Raw genomic sequence first — 18520 nt, forward strand, 5'->3', positions numbered from 1 at the left:
AGATTGCATTTACTGGATTTAAACCATGGATGTATTAAGATTACACAAATTTAAACTGAGAACACAATAGATAGCTGTGAATCAACAAATCTTCAAAAATAAAATAAAAATATAATTTCTTGCTTATTTAAACATTTTATTTTGTCAGAAAATTCTTAGTATTTCAGGTGGTTAAGAAATATCAATGCACAACTAGAGTACTTGAAAGCCAACTTTAAGTTCCATTTACCTGTTGAGGTCTTAAAGCTGGAGTTTGATAAGATTAGAAACCAGATCACTTCAAAATTCACATTGTTAATGTTTTGTCCATCAAAATAAAATCTAGATTTGTATATGAAATACTGAAAATATGTGGATACAACTGAAGTGAAATGCAGAATACAGCAGTGCACATTGTAGCAGAACACAAATCTACAATCAGTTTGACAGTTTCGGACTTGCAGTTTAGAGACATTAACATTTTAGTAACACTCCTTCATAGGCACATTCAAAAACTCTTGTATTGAGGGTCTAACAAAAAAACAATTGACTATAGAATAAAATTACAACTTGACAACACAATAGATTTCTGTATACTGTTTTGATGTTTGCAGGCACAGTAAGCAGCAATGATTACTTCTTATTTTAAACACCACAGGGAAAAACGGGACACTTGTTTTGTCTGAAACAGTTATATCTAAATATACCAACACACAGATAATATTAAAAGGTCCCATGGCATGAACAATTCACTTTGAGGTTAATTAACATTAATATGCATTCCCCCAGCCTGCCTATGGTCCCCCAGTGGCTAGAAATGGTGATAGGTGTAAACCGAGCCCTGGGTATCCTGCTCTGCCTTTGAGAAAATTAAAGCTCAGATGGGCCGATCTGGAATAGTAGATTAAAGACATCATTACTTGACCAATACAGAAAAAGAATAAACAGAAACATAGGATTGTAATTTAAAGATATTGTTGTATATTATTGTATTGTTGTAAGTTATTGTAAGACCGAAAGATTGTATGCTGTATTTGCATATCTATTTACTTTGTAATAATATGATTTTGTGAAATAAGTAGCAGGACCTAATTAGCTAGTTGCTTCTGCCTGCTCCTTCTCTAATTAATCCTTTTTATATTTTATTTTATTTTTGTTGTTAAATTCTGATTGTTTGTGTTTTATGGTTTTCATTTTTTTTTGGTCTTGCAACATAATTGATTGTTTGAGATAAATAAATAAATGAAATTAATCTTCTCCTTATGAGGTCATAAGGAGCAAGGTTACCTCCCCTTTCTCTGCTTTGCCCGCCCAGAGAATTTGGCCCACCCATGAGAGAGAGACATCATGGCTTTCAAATGAGCAAAGTGGCAGTTGGTCAAGGCCACACCCCCACCCTCCACCTTGCCCCCCCTCCTCCTCCTCAATAGCTACAGACACAGAAATGGCACATCCTAAGGAAAGCTCAATGTGGGACTGGCTCTAGTGGCTGTAATTCTGCACCAAGGCTGAATTTCGGGAAAGAGACTTCAGATACAGTATTAGGGGACCACTAAGGTCTATATAAAAGAGACTTCAGATACAGTATTAGGGGACCACTAAGGTCTATATAAAAGAGACTTCAGATACAGTATTAGGGGACCACTAAGGTCTATATAAAAGAGACTTCAGATACAGTATTAGGGGACCACTAAGGTCTATATAAAAGATACTTCAGATACAGTATTAGGGGACCACTAAGGCCTATATAAAAGATACTTCAGATACAGTATTAGGGGACCACTAAGGCCTATATAAAAGATACTTCAGATACAGTATTAGGGGACCACTAAGGCCTATATAAAAGATACTTCAGATACAGTATTAGGGGACCACTAAGGCTATATAAAAGCATCCAAAAAGCAGCATGTCATAGGACCTTTAATCATTCATTCAAAGTATATAAATTGCACTTACCCTATCAGGGGATAAACTTAAACACACAGATGCTTCACGAAGATTAGGACAATTTCCAGTGTATGTATATCAGCAATTCAATGCTGTCTTAGTACAAAGAGCAGAGCTAAAGCAACATTATGTAACTTTACCCGTTTCGGTCTCATTGGAACTATAGCTCGCGTGAGACAATGAGACAACCTGTAGGGGGACCGAAGCGGGAAAAAAGTTACATAGTGTTGCTTTAAACTGTTATCTCCCAAAATAAGTGATAACTGAATGTGACAGTGCATATCAATATACTGTATAACAATGTTTTAATTTTGACTATATAATCTGCTGTTTCTCTTCATTTAGGTCCATCTATCTTATTTTACATCAAGATTAAAGTGCTTTAGAGCTGTATCAAACTATAGGATATACATAAAACAGTAGTTGCCTTGTAAATATAGAACACGTTTATAAATAATGAATATTAAATATAGATTTCATTGATAGAAGAATGAAAATTATGCTTTAAGGCGTTACTGAGGGAATGTGGCAGGGCACTACCAGCTATTTGCCCAATTTCTCCACTTGCTTCCCATTCTCTGGTTTTTCCTGGAGCTTGTAATCTTCCAAAATGGCCTTCGCTGTCTGCTTGCCAGTCCTTTTCACCACAGCTTTGATCCCCAGGTTGTCGACATTGCAGGCAGTGAGACCGACATTAATGGCAGAATTGACAGCGTGGTCTGTGGCTTGTCCTGCGGCTGCCCCGTACCTTCATCAGAAGTCAGATTGGATGGGATGTTAGAGCGAGAAACAAAGAGGATTTGGGGAGAATTCATTAATATGCAGAGCAAGGATTCCCAAGATGCCATGCTGTATGTGAATTTTAATGTGAGGATTACACCCATGCAAGTGCGCAATCTTAAATTAAGAAATTTCTGACTGCAAGAACCTGAATTAAAAAAAAATGTCACCGTGGTTCAGAGATCTAAAAAGGGTGAGCAATTGATCATCTATCTTGGTATGAATAATTGCCGCACCCCCCCCCCCAAATATTGATTATTAAATAATTAAATAAGAAACCATTAAATGATAGGACAGCTGGATGGGAATGTTTGTTTTTGGCCAATCCAGTTAATTAAATAACTGTCAAATTGACACTTCACTTAAAAAGGGAGAAATTGTATGACAAAAACTAATTTATATTATCTCCTATAGCCCAACCCTGCAAATAAATAATCAACTATATTGTGTAGATATTGGAACAGTTAGTACCAATTTATACAATATGGGAAGATTTTTTAAATCAGGATAGAACGAAAAGTTGCCAACTGTGAAACTTCAATCAGAAACGTGTGGAGAAATCAGTGAAAAGCAGCACCATCATGTGAACCGCCACACAGGGAAGGGCAGTGAGTAGGCACAGCAGCTTAGATAACTTTAGAGAGCCAAATCATTCCAAAGAAAGAAAGAAAAAAAAAAAGGCTCATGTCATGCTTGTGATTAGTGGTGAAAAGAGTTATGGTAGTATTAGCAGTAGCTGTGTATAATTAGGAAAAATGACACCTATTCTCATTAGGTGGGTCAAAGATGTTTTGTAGACCCCTAAATCTGAAAAGTAAATTGAAAAGGAAAAGAAGTGAGTGCACGTTTGGTTTTGCATGAACAATGCAAGAGGTCATTTGCAACATACACATCAAAAACCTGTTTAGAAAGCAGTGTCGAGCAAAAACTCGAATTGCTTTATATTAAAGCAAGTGACAGTGGTCAAACAAGTTATTTTAAATTGAAACTGACGACTTACTTGTGTTTTACAGTGGTGACCGTCTCTGATGCTACACTCGTAGTGATGTCCTTTGCTGCTACTTCCAAACCAGTCCACATGGTCGCAAATCCTGGGCAAATACACAAAATACAAAGCACGTTGGCACATTTTAGTCCTCTTACGTCAACAACTTTCTCTTGGAGACTATAAAGTGGAGATTAGAATCAGTGGAGATGATGCACTCTACCTTGCACTCCACTGGCAGCCACCACCATGGCTCCATCGATGTTGGAACGCCCGTCCTTGTCTTTCCTCATGGACTCTGGGATCAGCTTGCCTCCATGTTTTTTCACGTGGGGAGCCAACTCTCGACCCACACAGCCAGCGACCGTGCACACCCCGTCCACTGCAGTTACACACCATTACTCAATTAGAGGTCCACTGCCAAATAACCACACAGGTAGAGCTGCAACGATTAATCGATTAGCTGTCAACTATTAAATTAATCGCCAACTATTTCGTTAATCGATTTATTGGTCATTTTTCTAAATTCTTTGATTCCAGCTTAAATGTGAATATTTTCTGGTTTCTTCACTCCTCACAGAAAACTGAATAATGAATATCTTTGCATTGTGGAATTAAGAGACATTTGCGGAACTGTCCACCATTTTGTGACATTTTAGACCAAACAATGAATCGATTAATCGAGAAAATAATCGACCCATTAATCAACTAGTTGCAGCCCTACACACAAGGTTGGTAAAACAAGCTGACTGGGAATGACTTTGTCACCTAGAAACTGGCTGACTCTGACAGCTCCCCCGGTCGCTTGCTTGGCAACGTGGAGGCCTTTGGTGACGGTGGGGCTGACGTGGGTGGGTTTGTCCTCCGGGGTGATGTGTTCCCTGAGTTTAGATGCCCCTTTGTGAATGGCCTTGCCTGTGAACTCCGCTCCTTTCACCAGGCCCCAGCTTAGCCATGACGCACCTGATAGGCCAACAGGATCATATAGGGCTAGTCACAGAGTCTCTAGACTTCCCTTACTCATTTTTCACCATAAAAAAAAAACAAAGCATTACGATTTTTAGGGGGAAGACGCAGTTGGACCTCACCTGTCAGGATCCCGCTGGCCACCTTTTCACTCCACTCGGGCAGAGCCTTCTCCTCCTCGATCACAGCTGGTTCGGTCTCCTCGGGTGTGGCGATGGACACCTTCTGACTGAGATTTATGTTGTCTGCAGCTTCAGCTGGAGCCTGATCATACAGACACATTGGTTAGCTAATGTAAAACGAAGACAGACAACGAGAGCTGAAAATAAGACCTACTTGCCAGTCAAATCTTTGGACAACTTGTCTGCTACTTTGTGCAAGCTGTACACATCTCCGTTCAGATGCTTGTCTCCAAGTAACCCCCTAATCCACACAATAGCTTTTATTATTCTGTGCTTCTCGTTACAATGCGCTATTTGTTTGCTACAAAGAGACTGCCAAATTTGAAAGGTCTCTGTGCTGTCAGAAAACAGTCTCCATTTGTGCTGAAAACCTCAATTCTTCTACTTGACCCAAAAATGACAACACAAAAGTGCATACTTGCTGATAAGGAATCAGGTCCATCAGAGAAGATGACTAGGCTGATTGCATAAAACAAAAATGACCTCGTTTGGCATCGATCTGAGCCAGCGTCTCTACCTCCATCATGGCTGAACTGGCACCTCATAGCTGAAACTTTGAGCATGTTCCAACTGCTGCAGATAAGAGCATTATAACTGATTAGTTCTCCTCACCTGCCTGTCTCAAATCCCCATAATGCTGAGGCAGGGGGAACTTGGAGAAGTGTGCCAGCTCAGAACTAAGCAGGAGCAAGAGTTTCATGCCAGGCCATAGCGATGAAAAAGTTTAAAATCATGGTAGTCTGCAGCCTCAAAGTATTCTGTAAGCAGTAAGTAAAAAATTTGCTTTCATTTCTGCTGGCAATAATTTGTTTGTGATGACTGGAGGACTGAAGGGTATTCAGGGAGGGGGAGAGCTTTTATTTTGGGATTGTTGAGGTTTCTTCAGTTTTTGGAACCGGCACAGCGCTGGGAAAACATCGATCTACTGTCAGCTGTTATCAGAGGGAACTAGAAATAAAAAACAGAAACTCTCAAAATGAAACTGCCAATATCCGCTCATTAAGTCGTTTCCTGTATATTGGTAGTTTAATTTAAAAGACATATAGACACTTTATGATCCATTACTGTGTAAAACGGCGCACACCTCGCGTAAAAATATAAATAGAAGACTTAATAGAAGCATAATTATATAATTTTGTCTTAGCTTGTAAACAGTACGCAAAATGAAGATGCACCCACTGTCCCATGACTGTAACTACCAATACCACCAGTGCACTCTTCACAGTCTCATTTGCTTAAAATAGCTCTCTGTGCCACCAACTGGCACAAGAGGATTTGCCAAAAGGCATTGTGTAATAATTCTTTGGAAACATATTTTGATGGGAGAACAGTACAAATACATTTCAGAGGACACTTTCTGAGCATTTGGTCAGTGACAAAATCAGCATGAAAATACATTAAGCGGCAGATGACTTGTGTTGAGAGACTTAGAGATATACACATACAGTGAGGAAAATAAGTATTTGAACACCCTGCTATTTTGCAAGTTCTCCCACTTAGAAATCATGGAGGGGTCTGAAATTGTCATCGTAGGTGCATGTCCACTGTGAGAGACAATCTAAAAAAAATAAAAAAATCCAGAAATCATATATATATGATTTTTTTACTATTTATTTGTATGATACAGCTGCAAATAAGTATTTGAACACCTGAGAAAATCAATGTTAATATTTGGTACAGTAGCCTTTGTTTGCAATTACAGAGGTCAAACGTTTCCTGTAGTTTTTCACCAGGTTTGCACACACTGCAGCAGGGATTTTGGCCCACTCCTCCACACAGATCTTCTCTAGATCAGTCAGGTTTCTGGGCTGTCGCTGAGAAACACGGAGTTTGAGCTCCCTCCAAAGATTCTCTATTGGGTTTAGGTCTGGAGACTGGCTAGGCCACGCCAGAACCTTGATATGCTTCTTACAGAGCCACTCCTTGGTTATCCTGGCTGTGTGCTTCGGGTCATTGTCACGTTGGAAGACCCAGCCTCGACCCATCTTCAATGCTCTAACTGAGGGAAGGAGGTTGTTCCCCAAAATCTCGCAATACATGGCCCCGGTCATCCTCTCCTTAATACAGTGCAGTCGCCCTGTCCCATGTGCAGAAAAACACCCCCAAAGCATGATACTACCACCCCCATGCTTCACAGTAGGGATGGTGTTCTTGGGATGGTACTCCTCATTCTTCTTCCTCCAAACACGGTTAGTGGAATTATGACCAAAAAGTTCTATTTTGGTCTCATCTGACCACATGACTTTCTCCCATGACTCCTCTGGATCATCCAAATGATCATTGGCAAACTTAAGACGGGCCTTGACATGTGCTGGTTTAAGCAGGGGAACCTTCCGTGCCATGCATGATTTCAAACCATGACGTCTTAGTGTATTACCAACAGTAACCTTGGAAACGGTGATCCCAGCTCTTTTCAGGTCATTGACCAGCTCCTCCCATGTAGTCCTGGGCTGATTTCTCACCTTTCTTAGGATCATTGAGACCCCACGAGGTGAGATCTTGCATGGAGCCCCGGTCCGAGGGAGATTGACAGTCATGTTTAGCTTCTTCCATTTTCTAATGATTGCTCCAACAGTGGACCTTTTTTCATCAAGCTGCTTGGCAATTTCCCCGTAGCCCTTTCCAGCCTTGTGGAGGTGTACAATTTGGTCTCTAGTGTCTTTGGACAGCTCTTTGGTCTTGGCCATGTTAGTAGTTGGATTCTTACTGATTGTATGGGGTGGACAGGTGTCTTTATGCAGCTAACGACCTCAAACAGGTGCATCTAATTTAGGATAATAAATGGAGTGGAGGTGGACAACACACACACACACACACACACACACACACACACACACACACACACACACACACACACACACACACACACACACACACACACACACACACACACACACACACACACACACACACACACACACACACACACACACACACACACACACACACACACACACACACACACACACACACACACACACACACACACACACACACACACACACACACAACACACACACACGCACAGGCCAAAAGTTTGGACACACCTTCTCATTCAATGAGTTTCCTTTTTATTTTCATGACTATTTACATTGTAGATTCTCACTGAAGGCATCAAAACTATGAATGAACACATATGGAATTATGTACTTAACAAAAAAGTGTGAAATAACTGAAAACATGTCTTATATTTTAGATTCCTCAAAGTAGCCACCCTTTGCTTTTTTTGATAACTCTGCAAACCTGAAATGGTTTTCACTTCACAGGTGTGCTTTGTCAGGGTTAATTAGTGGAAGTTTTTCCTTTATTAATAAAAAAGCAAAGGGTGGCTACTTTGAAGAATCTAAAATATAAGACATGTTTTCAGTTATTTCACACTTTTTTGTTAAGTACATATTTCCATATGTGTTCATTCATAGTTTTGATGCCTTCAGTGAGAATCTACAATGTAAATAGTCATGAAAATAAAAAGGAAACGCACTGAATTTTTTATATATATATATATATATATATATATATATATATATATATATATATATATATATATATTTGCTACCCAAAAGACCACTGACCTGTACCCTGAGATCTGTCATCTGGGACAGCAGGTCCTGGAACAGCTGTCTGTCTGCAGCAGGCAGCTCAGAGGACAACACCACCCCAACATAATAGCCTGGACCTGGCGCCATCATGTCCGGAAACATAAACACACCAGTGTTACACAGCAACACTGGGGAGTCCATGGCCATGAGAGGGTACAGCCAGTCACACACCTGGGAGGAAGCAAAACAAAAAGGTAAGAGAAAAAAAAGAATGCAACAGCTGCAAAAAAAGTGATGATAAATAACTACATGTACGATGTCACGATGAACTATGTGTCCACATATACTACAAGGTACATTGATGATTAAATTAACATGGAAGTCAAATGTAAGAGGGGAAAGGAGCTCTGCAAAGAGATTTCCAAATATAACCTCAAAATGACAAGCCACATGTGTAATTGTGATTCTAATTAGTGCAACACAGTGAACCGTCTGAGAAGGAAACCAGAGGACACCGTCTCCCTCTGACTGCCACATGTCTAACAGGATTATAGAGCGTAACAGTGTAAGCAGGGTTTAGATACTGGCACTCATGTGAATCAACGATGTCACCTGCTGGCAATATGCACCTGGGAAATTCCCCAATGAAGAGTCAAATTTGATTCTCATGATCCACTAGTGTTTGTGTGTTGGCTGTTTTAACAGCAGGCTAAATCACTTCCACAAAACAACAGAAACTTGCTTAAAACAAGTTAAGTTAAATTCAATTCAGTTTATTTAAGAAGGGGACAGTATAAATTAATAAAAATGCATGATTATACATGGGTCAAAAATGCCCAAATTTGCCATAATTCATATGTAGTCCCTTGGCCTCATTGTTAAAATGAATAAGATAACAGTATTGATTTTAACAAAAAGTCTACGCTGATATCCTTGCATAGCTCCATGTTATTTCTTATCACTTGTTTGTAGTAGTTTGTAATTTTTACATATGGCCTCCACATAACAAACCAAGCAAGTGGTTCAAAGGCCTGGTGGTCTGTACACTGGCTGGGGACAACATAACATTTAGCTGTCTTGTGATCACTTGTGAATACCTTATTGACGGTTGTTTCAACAAAGACTGAACACGATAAACCCCTTCAATGTAGGACTCAATGTAGCGCTGCTGTATTTGAATGCATTAGACTGTACAGTTGTAACTACTTTCTGGTATTTCACTGTGCATTTTAATCACTGACCATACTGTAAAAAAAACACGTTAGGGGTGCAAAGATTATGTATTGTTTATGAACATGGCCAAATTATAATTTAGGTTCAAATATGTATGACTGCATCTCCACCCACCCCTCGAATACAATGATAAAATTCGCAGATGACACAACTGTGGTGGGAGAAATCTCTAACAGCGACTAGAGAGAGAGCTGAAGTTGACAGACTGACAGGATGGTGCAAAGACAACAATCTGACCCTGAACGTCAAGAAAACAAAGGAGATCAAAGTTGACCTCAGAAGGTGTTAGAAGGACCCCCGACCCCTCATCAGGAATGGTGAGGATGTGGAAAAGGTCTCCTGTTTTAAGTTCTTGGGGATCATGATCTCAGAGGACCTAAAATGGGAGATAAACACAACCTCCATGGTCAAAAAGGCGCAACAGCGGCTCTACTTTTTTCGAACACCCAAGAAGAGCAACCTGTCTGCTGAGCTGCTTAAGATCTTCTTCCACTGTTCCATCGAGAGTGTCATAACATACTGTATGACTGCATGGTATGCCAACTGCACAGGGAAGGACAGGAAATCCCTCAATCGAATCATAAGATCTGCTGAAAAAAAATCATTGGACTTCCCCCTGCCCCCACTGGACGACATCTTTAAGATCCGCTGCCTCTGCCGAGTGCACAATATTCTGCAGGATGAGACACACCCCTCAAACCATCTCTTCTCCCTGCTTCCATCTGGCAGGCGTTATCGGGCTTTTAGCGCACGCATCTCCAGGCTGCAGAACAGTTTGATCCCCAGGGCCATCACAGAAATGAACAATCATGCCCCACCCCATCCCCCAGCCAACACAGTTGCACTTTCTAGATAGGGATTCTATGCAATGGGATGCCTTGATAATGTTTTTTTTCTTATTTCATTTATTGTGTGAGTGTGTATATGAAAGTGAGTATTGTTTTAGAGGTTGCACAAGCAAATTTTGTTGTATGGTTCTACTGCACAATGACAATTAAAGTCCATTATCTATTATTATTATTATTATTATTATTATAATAACACCAACTTTATTTTGTGTAAATAAATTGTCATAAGATCATCTGAGTTTTCCTAATGTGGAGAAAGTTCATTTTGTCTTCACTGGTCATGAGTGAGGTACCATCTATGTCCAATTGTGAGCCAGTAATGATCCTGATTGGATTTCCCAGGAAGATGACATCATACCCATAAACCCATAAGAGCTTAGGGCACTCAGTAAACAACAATCACATGATCAGGTCCATGGGATGAGGGATAGAGATCATTAACAAGCATATCTTCCCCCTGCTGATGACTCACAGTCAAAGAGGTCTTGATTAGCCGAGCAAATGTTACAAAATCAGGTTCAATGGTACAAGAATGCCTGGGACACTGCAGTGATGACATTTCACTTGTACTTATTGCATCAGATGGGCACGAGGGCTAATCTAGTCCTTTCAAACGCATACCAGTGATTGTTTAGTGTGGTAGAAATATTTATATTTCTCTTACCTGCAGAAATGCTGGTGGTCGGTTGGGCATCGCTTCATGGTCACTAGTAAACTTCACCAGCCGCAAGAAGCCCGGGTACGACGGAGCGCTCACCTGCCCTTCAGGAGTGACAAAGAATATCTGTACACCACGAGGGATATACACCATCTCCTCTCCTTCTTCTCCCATACTCTGGGGAGATGGTGTTGAGTTAGATGTACGACTGTAGAACTCCTCCCCAACCAATGACATTTCCCCCGACTCCGTTCCATATGAGACAGATAGGTGGCCGTCAGCCGCCTGAGGAGAGTAAGCTGGAGGCTTTTCCGCTGGAACCACAGGTTGTCTGGTAGGTGAGAGAGGTAGACCCTCACTACTGCATGCTGGCACCCCTCCTACAGCTCCTGCTGCCTGGCTGTTAGGAAAATGTAGCTTTGGTGGAGCTGGCTTCTCTGGCTTGTTTTTGGTGGGAAGTTTTGGGTAGAGACCTTCTTCAGACGCGTCTGTAGCATCAAGGCCAGACACGCTGCTCGTGTTTAGTGTAGTTGTAGATTCAAGGTCTGAGCTAGTCTCTAGTATAGCCAGGCGAGTGGTGATGTTGTTCAGCGTCTCCTGCATCTTCTGCTGCATCTGCCTGGCTGATTCCCAGGAGCTGCCGACACACTCCTCTCCCTGTGAGGGCACACTAATGGCCCGGAGGAGGTGCTGTCGCCCTCGCTTGTAGAGCTCCAGGGCCTGGGCCTTGTCTCCAGCTTCATCTACTGTGAGTCCTTTATTAATGCACTCGAAAGCCCTCTCGTAGCCATCTTTGATAACTTGAAGTCTGGCACTGTCGAATGCATCCTGTTTAGCTTTCTCCATTCCCTCTGAAATAAGACATTAGCTTTGTTTACAATTGACCTTATCCATATAGCACTAATGATGTCCAGCATGAGAGGGCAGATTGTCACCATTGCTAGAATGTAACACACATCATAATACTTGACGTTCTTTAAGGCTAAAGGTTATTCTACTGCTGACTTAACTTCGGCCCCAGTGTTAAGATAACCTTATTCGCAATTAGAAATAGTTTAATATCACTCAGAAAGAAGGCCCGTGTAATTGTATTGACTAGTCTCTCCGACTGCTGTTGATAAAATAAGTTACATAGTTCACTGCAGTTATCTGCGTTTGTTTATCTGGTTTAAAAGAGGTCGCTAAAGTAGGCTAATGCTGATTATAAAGTTGCCAACACAAACTAAATACAGCTAACGTTTCTGTTTACACGAGTTCAGTTATTACGCCATGTCATTGTACCAACAGCAACGTAAATATAAGAAGTCTGTTAATAACGTGATTAGTATTAGCTCGTTAGCATTAGCTCCTTCATTAGCTTACGGTATCCAGGCTTACCCAGTGAGCGAAAAACTCCGAAAAACAACTTAATTAGTCAGTTAGCTATCTTGTAGCTAACGTGACGTGTTCTTGTCAAAACGGATCCTTAACTGTTGAACAGCGTCAGCAGCCTTCGCCCTGAGTAAAGCTGTGGTCTGTCTGTCGGTACTCGCCGACGGACTCTCCAGTGGAATGTAGTAGTGATGTTACACACTACTCTCTACAATGTTGACCTTTGAAGTATTGTGACAGGATGTATCGACGCTTCGCTTCAACATGACAAAATAACGTGCAACGTCATGCCCCTGATGTGCCCTGAAGCGTGGCTACACTTTGTTTTATTTTGAAAGTATTAACCGGAAGTGATGCTACCATGGCTGCATCGACGCCAGATGAACTGAATATATATATATGTCAATGGATGAACTTAGTCTCTCCTCTCCCATTGTCCTCTCCTCTCCTCTCCTCTCTGGCTCTACTAACACGGAGGAAAGGGCACCGACAAAGTGCTTGACATACTTTTCATATGTCTGAGTTTATAAGAGATTTATTTAATGAATTCATTGTGGTATATAAGTGCAAGTAAATAGCCAAAATATACATACAATATATGTTAAAACCATAGACCATGTATAATACAGTCTATGGTTTTAATGTTTCCTGTCTGGATGTGATGTGTTTTAATGTACCATTTTTAATAGCAGATTTCTATGGTTAATGATTTATTAAATTATTATTTTTTTTTTTTTGAGCAGTTGCTCTACACTGTAAATAAAGTGTAGCTGAACTGGTATATTGCCCGAAATTAGATTTGAGTACTAAAAATGCAGGTTAGTAAATACTACTGCTTAAAGTTGACCCATACAACAAGCTTGTCTTGCGCAATCCCTCTGAAATAAGTTTTGAATTAACACTATTTTTAATGTTGATTATTGTACTGAATGGTCTGAAAAGGTCAACTGGCTAAATGAAAAATACTACAATTGTAGTATTTTTCATTTAGCCAGTTGATGCTGTTAACAGATTTCAAGTGTCTTTAATAAAAGCACTGACTTAACCCCTCCCTATCCCTAGTCATTACACTTGCACTTACCTCCATCCTGGACTATACATCTGCACATACTATATTTTTGATTCTGTATTTATTGTTTATTCCGTATTCATGTTTAATATGTTTGTTTGTGTATGTACGCACCAATCACCAAGGCAAATCCCACGTACTGTAGCAATAAACTCCTTTCTGATTCTGATTAATAAACCAGAAATGCAGTCTGCTCTGTAATCCTGGCTGACTAAATAAATACTTGTTGCACAGCTGACGTGAAGCACAGAGCACATTCATTTATAATACCAGATCAAAGTTCATATACCGTTGCACAAACAATATTGTTAGCTCAAACTTTCTGCCAGCATGTGACTTGAAATGCTTTTAAATGCTCCTTACATCACAGGCTACCACAAGTTTGTACATATGTTATCACCAGAACTTTAGGGATGCCAGCAATGATGCAAATTATACTGATGTGTATCGTTACTGATTGAGTTTCTGCAGAATTAAAAGATGCACCGTAAAATACCTCCGCCAACGTTTCCATAATGGTAGGTAGCTCACTCTGGAGAGTTCCTGGTTGTGGTCACTAGGTGGCAGTGTTGGCTAAACCACTCTTTTCCACAAAAAGCACTTTCTTCGCCTGGCCCTCCAAGCCTTGCTTCTCTGCAAAGCGTGACACAAAACCTCTCTGTTAGAAAGGGGAAAAAAGTAGATGAAAGTTTCAAATGAAATTATATATTTCAGTACAATATACTGTGATAAACCTCTGTCAATTATTGTGTATATAAGCGCATGTCAATACTATCTGTTTTTGTACCATGTTGTGTGAGACGCTTTGTCAAGTATCTTGTTTTAATAAATGTTAAAAAAAAATACAAATAAATATATATATATATATATACACACACACACACACATATATATATATATATACACATACTGTGATAATAGATGTCCTGTTGAAAGGATACAGCATTGAGTTTGTTGGTTTTCCTTTCCATCACATCTTCTTCCTAGTATACAGCATGATACCACCAGAGGTCCCCATTTATTTAGGAAAAGGATTAGAAATTATTTTTTCTTTTAAAACAGTTTGAGGATTTGTCTTAAATGGGAAAAAACTGCTATACATCTGTTTTGGAGTTCTTAACATTAAAATATTAATACTAACCATTACCCTAAGATATTGTTTTTCATCAAGTCAGTTGTATAATCTGTATTATTTCACATTTAGTCTGAATAATATTTCATACATTGGATACTTTAAAGATCACAAGATAATTCTCACCCACTGGCATTTCTTGTGTAAATCACCGTCAATTATTAAATGTGAGATCTGTAAATATTATACTGCAACAATTAGAAATTTAGGGTGGTTTGCCATTTCACACAAGGTGCGGAGTTCAAACATCTGATGAATACCACTGCCCCATGTGACTAAAGTGAGTTGAGCAGCAAGATCATTTAGTATAATCATAGTCAAAGCATTTTAGATTTTCTAAGTGACAAAACAAAAGAATATACAACCTATCTTAGGTAGATAAGTTATGTTAAACGTTAAACAGTGGCTTAGACGTATAGTGTGAGCACGACTGTGGAAGGGGTGTTTTAAAGAGAGCACAAAATAGTGCAGTTAATGAACAAACTTTTAATTTTTTTTACATTAATAACAGATCAGAGATCAATAAAGGGGAATGCATGTCTGTTTAATATAACTCTCCCTCATCATCACCATCATCTCCAAAACTATCAGCTCCAACCTTCTCATAATCCTTCTCCAGAGCTGCCATGTCCTCTCTGGCCTCAGAGAACTCTCCCTCCTCCATACCGTCACCCACATACCAGTAAACAAAGGCAAATAACTTTTTACAACTACAGTGACACATTTATTACTCAAACACAAGGGTACACATCTAAAAACAAATGCAAAACATTGTGCTCCTGTATATTGTACAGGAAGGACACTTTAAATTTAGATTTACTTATTAGTAAGTAGACCCTACTCCTCTCCTTCCTCCTCTCCCTCACCCTCAATAGAGTCCACTCCAACCTCTTCATAATCCTTCTCTAGAGCTGCCATGTCCTCTCTGGCCTCAGAGAACTCTCCCTCCTCCATACCTTCACCCACATACCAGTGAACAAAGGCACGCTTAGCATACATCAGATCAAATTTGTGGTCAAGCCGAGCCCAGGCCTCTGCAATAGCAGTGGTGTTGCTCAGCATGCACACAGCCCTCTGGACCTTGGCCAGGTCTCCACCAGGAACTACAGTGGGTGGCTGGTAGTTTATGCCCACCTTGAAACCAGTGGGGCACCAGTCCACAAACTGGATGGAGCGCTTGGTCTTGATGGTGGCAATGGCAGCATTTACATCTTTGGGCACCACATCACCACGATACAAAAGGCAGCAAGCCATGTATTTACCGTGGCGAGGGTCACATTTTACAAACTGATTGGCTGGTTCAAAGCAGGCGTTGGTGATTTCTGACACTGAGAGTTGCTCATGGTAAGCCTTCTCAGCAGAGATGACAGGGGCATAGGTGGCCAGAGGGAAATGGATACGGGGATATGGCACCAAGTTGGTCTGGAACTCTGTCAGATCAACATTGAGGGCACCATCGAAACGAAGGGAGGCAGTGACGGAGGACAAAATCTGACTGATCAACCTGTTCAGGTTGGTGTAAGAAGGACGCTCGATATCGAGGTTCCTACGGCAGATATCGTAGATGGCCTCGTTGTCCACCATGAAGGCACAGTCAGAGTGCTCCAGGGTGGTGTGGGTTGTCAGGATGGCGTTGTAGGGCTCCACCACAGCGGTGGACACCTGGGGAGCTGGGTAGATGGAGAATTCCAGCTTGGACTTCTTGCCATAGTCGACAGACAGACGCTCCATCAGCAGGGAGGTGAAACCAGAGCCGGTCCCACCTCCAAAGCTGTGGAAAACCAGGAAGCCCTGAAGGCCGGTGCACTGGTCAGCCTGAGGACAGAGAGGGAGAGACAGCGGTCACATATGAGATATGTCATTTCATTTAATATGTGAAAATTAGGAATGAATCCCTCTTGATATTAAGTTACCCACCAGTTTGCGGATCCTGTCCAGCACCAGGTCGATGATCTCTTTGCCGATGGTGTAGTGTCCACGGGCGTAGTTGTTGGCAGCATCCTCCTTGCCGGTGATCAGCTGCTCAGGGTGGAACAGCTGGCGGTAGGTCCCAGTGCGCACCTCATCTAAGGAGACCGATTTAATCAGAAATCACTTGAGGTTTTGACTTGATGAAATAAGGTAACTATGGCATCTATATATTTAAATAGAGTTTACCGACAACAGTGGGCTCCAGGTCCACAAAAATTGCTCTGGGGACGTGCTTTCCAGCTCCAGTCTCACTAAAGAAGGTGTTGAAGGAATCATCTCCTCCTCCACAAGTCTTGTCACTGGGCATCTGTCCATCTGGCTGGATCCCATGTTCCAGGCAGTAAAGCTCCCAGCAGGCATTGCCAATCTGGACACCAGCCTGACCAACGTGGATGGAGATACACTCACGCTGTGGAAAATAGAAACAAGGTTATTTACCCGTACGCATTATTTTAGACATGTGACAATGGAAAAGAAAAGAAAATGGTACACTCATGCTGGAGGAAAACAGCAATTTGTAACATTATTACATTACTATTATTACTATTACTACATTATTATTATGACATATTGCCAGACATCTAGCTACTGTATATGTTTAAACCATGTCTAATTAGATGCTTGAGATCATCATCATCACACCTCAAAAGCAAAGGTCCAAAGAGAAGAGGGGAAAAAAGAAAAAGGCTCTTTACAAAGAACAAGGTACCTCAACATCATGACCAAGTCACCTGACACATGCTGCACATTTATTTACGGTCTTAAAATGAAATACATGTGACTAAAGCAGAAAAATAATCGCATGTTGATTTGAGAATATATATAATATTAGATAAAATATCTGTGGAGGGACATAATCTGTAACCTTTTATAGGGTTGTACTATCAGCTATTTGTTTGCCCGATTCATTCATTTTATTAGAAAAACCGGGGGTTGCTGTCAGGCCCTTTGTTTAATTTAGGCGGTAAAACCTTATATACTGTCTATGGGTAAAGCCGAGGGATGTTACAAGACTAGCTAGCTAGCTAGCTATGTTACTTACAAACCAGAGAGGTATGCACACGGCACAGTCAGACAGGAAGCTTTAGCTAGCTAACTAGCTAGGTTAAATACGCTAGCTATCGTTAGCGAACTGACTAGCTAACTTTAACCTTAACTGAAATTATAGGCGCTGGCTTTTTTTATGAATTAATTAATTAACACCAAAAAATTTAATTAAATAGCTAACGTTAGCTAGGTAGCTAGCTAGCTAGCTAGCTAAGGTTAAAGCTACAAGTTCAGCAATTAGTTAGCTAGCTAGCTAGTTAGCTAGTTAGCTGATGCCATAAAAACGTAGCTAGCATGATAGCGAAGTTAATTGAAAATGTGTGCTGTGTACGGAAAGAAAACGTATTATTTCATACTCACCATGTTTCCTGACGCTGCTTTAAACGGATTGAAAGAGAGCAATGTTAGCTGAGTAAGGCTAGCTAATTTAACCGTCCCTGCTGCGCTTTTAGGAGTGCCGTGGTGTTGCTAGGCGAGTCCGCGCGTTACTATGGGGAAAGAGCAGCGGACTCCGATTGGTCGAAGGTCACAAGAGCGCCTTTCCTATTATTTAAAAGAAAACATGAATCTTCATCACAGGTGTTATCCATTAACAGTCTATGGTGTTATCATAGAAATACAGTTGTATTTATTATTATAGAATTCTTTGTTTCTATGCTTGTTTCCATGGCTGTTACTCATAGATATAATAATAATAATAATAATAATAATAATAATAATAATAATAATAATAATAATAATAATAATAAAAGATATAACCAATGATCCTTTCTGAACCTTATCTGATGCACATAACATAATATACAAATAATA

General features: G+C 40.5%; 2 protein-coding genes across 5 annotated transcripts; both read right to left on the reverse strand.

Annotated features, from left to right (window-relative positions):
- Positions 1 to 1881: 1881 nt before the first annotated feature.
- On the reverse strand, positions 1882 to 12781 carry spartb (spartin b). Of its 3 annotated transcripts, none has more exons than XM_039781436.1 (9): positions 12495 to 12780; positions 11124 to 11968; positions 8412 to 8609; positions 4780 to 4921; positions 4460 to 4654; positions 3915 to 4073; positions 3707 to 3797; positions 3469 to 3513; positions 1882 to 2674 (listed from the first exon to the last, which is right to left on the reverse strand). In XM_039781436.1, exons 2-9 carry the CDS (start codon positions 11961 to 11963, stop codon positions 2470 to 2472), a joined length of 1875 nt encoding a protein of 624 aa, XP_039637370.1. In that variant the 5' UTR covers positions 11964 to 11968; positions 12495 to 12780; the 3' UTR covers positions 1882 to 2469. The 3 variants fall into 3 exon arrangements, with proteins under 3 accessions (XP_039637370.1, XP_039637377.1, XP_039637384.1); XM_039781443.1 differs by having other exon boundaries at positions 2470 to 2674; positions 12588 to 12781; XM_039781450.1 differs by lacking the exon at positions 3469 to 3513 and having other exon boundaries at positions 2470 to 2674; positions 12495 to 12779.
- A 2427-nt stretch (positions 12782 to 15208) lies between these two features.
- LOC120546526 (tubulin alpha chain-like) lies at positions 15209 to 18207 on the reverse strand. 2 transcript variants are annotated; one of them, XM_039781486.1, is made up of 5 exons: positions 18068 to 18207; positions 16847 to 17069; positions 16607 to 16755; positions 15638 to 16504; positions 15209 to 15347 (listed from the first exon to the last, which is right to left on the reverse strand). In XM_039781486.1, exons 1-5 carry the CDS (start codon positions 18068 to 18070, stop codon positions 15234 to 15236), a joined length of 1356 nt encoding a protein of 451 aa, XP_039637420.1. In that variant the 5' UTR covers positions 18071 to 18207; the 3' UTR covers positions 15209 to 15233. The 2 variants fall into 2 exon arrangements, with proteins under 2 accessions (XP_039637420.1, XP_039637430.1); XM_039781496.1 differs by lacking the exon at positions 15209 to 15347 and having other exon boundaries at positions 15387 to 16504.
- Positions 18208 to 18520: the final 313 nt, after the last annotated feature.

The sequence above is a fragment of the Perca fluviatilis genome, chromosome 2 (assembly GCF_010015445.1).
Source record: "Perca fluviatilis chromosome 2, GENO_Pfluv_1.0, whole genome shotgun sequence".
Taxonomy (NCBI): Eukaryota; Metazoa; Chordata; class Actinopteri; order Perciformes; family Percidae; genus Perca; species Perca fluviatilis.

Coding starts and splice junctions, on each gene's coding strand:
- spartb (XM_039781436.1), bottom strand. CDS start 11,963: ATGGAGAAAGCTAAACAGGATGCATTCGACAGTGCCAGACTTCAAGTT. Junction 4,922..8,411: donor TGACAGATCTCAGGGTACAG/GTCAGTGGTCTT, acceptor CTGTATGATCAG/GCTCCAGCTGAAGCTGCAGA. Junction 3,798..3,914: donor GGCTGCCAGTGGAGTGCAAG/GTAGAGTGCATC, acceptor GTATTTGCCCAG/GATTTGCGACCATGTGGACT.
- LOC120546526 (XM_039781486.1), bottom strand. Junction 16,505..16,606: donor TGGACAGGATCCGCAAACTG/GTGGGTAACTTA, acceptor CTCTGTCCTCAG/GCTGACCAGTGCACCGGCCT. Junction 15,348..15,637: donor ATGTGGGTGAAGGTATGGAG/GAGGGAGAGTTC, acceptor GACGGTATGGAG/GAGGGAGAGTTCTCTGAGGC.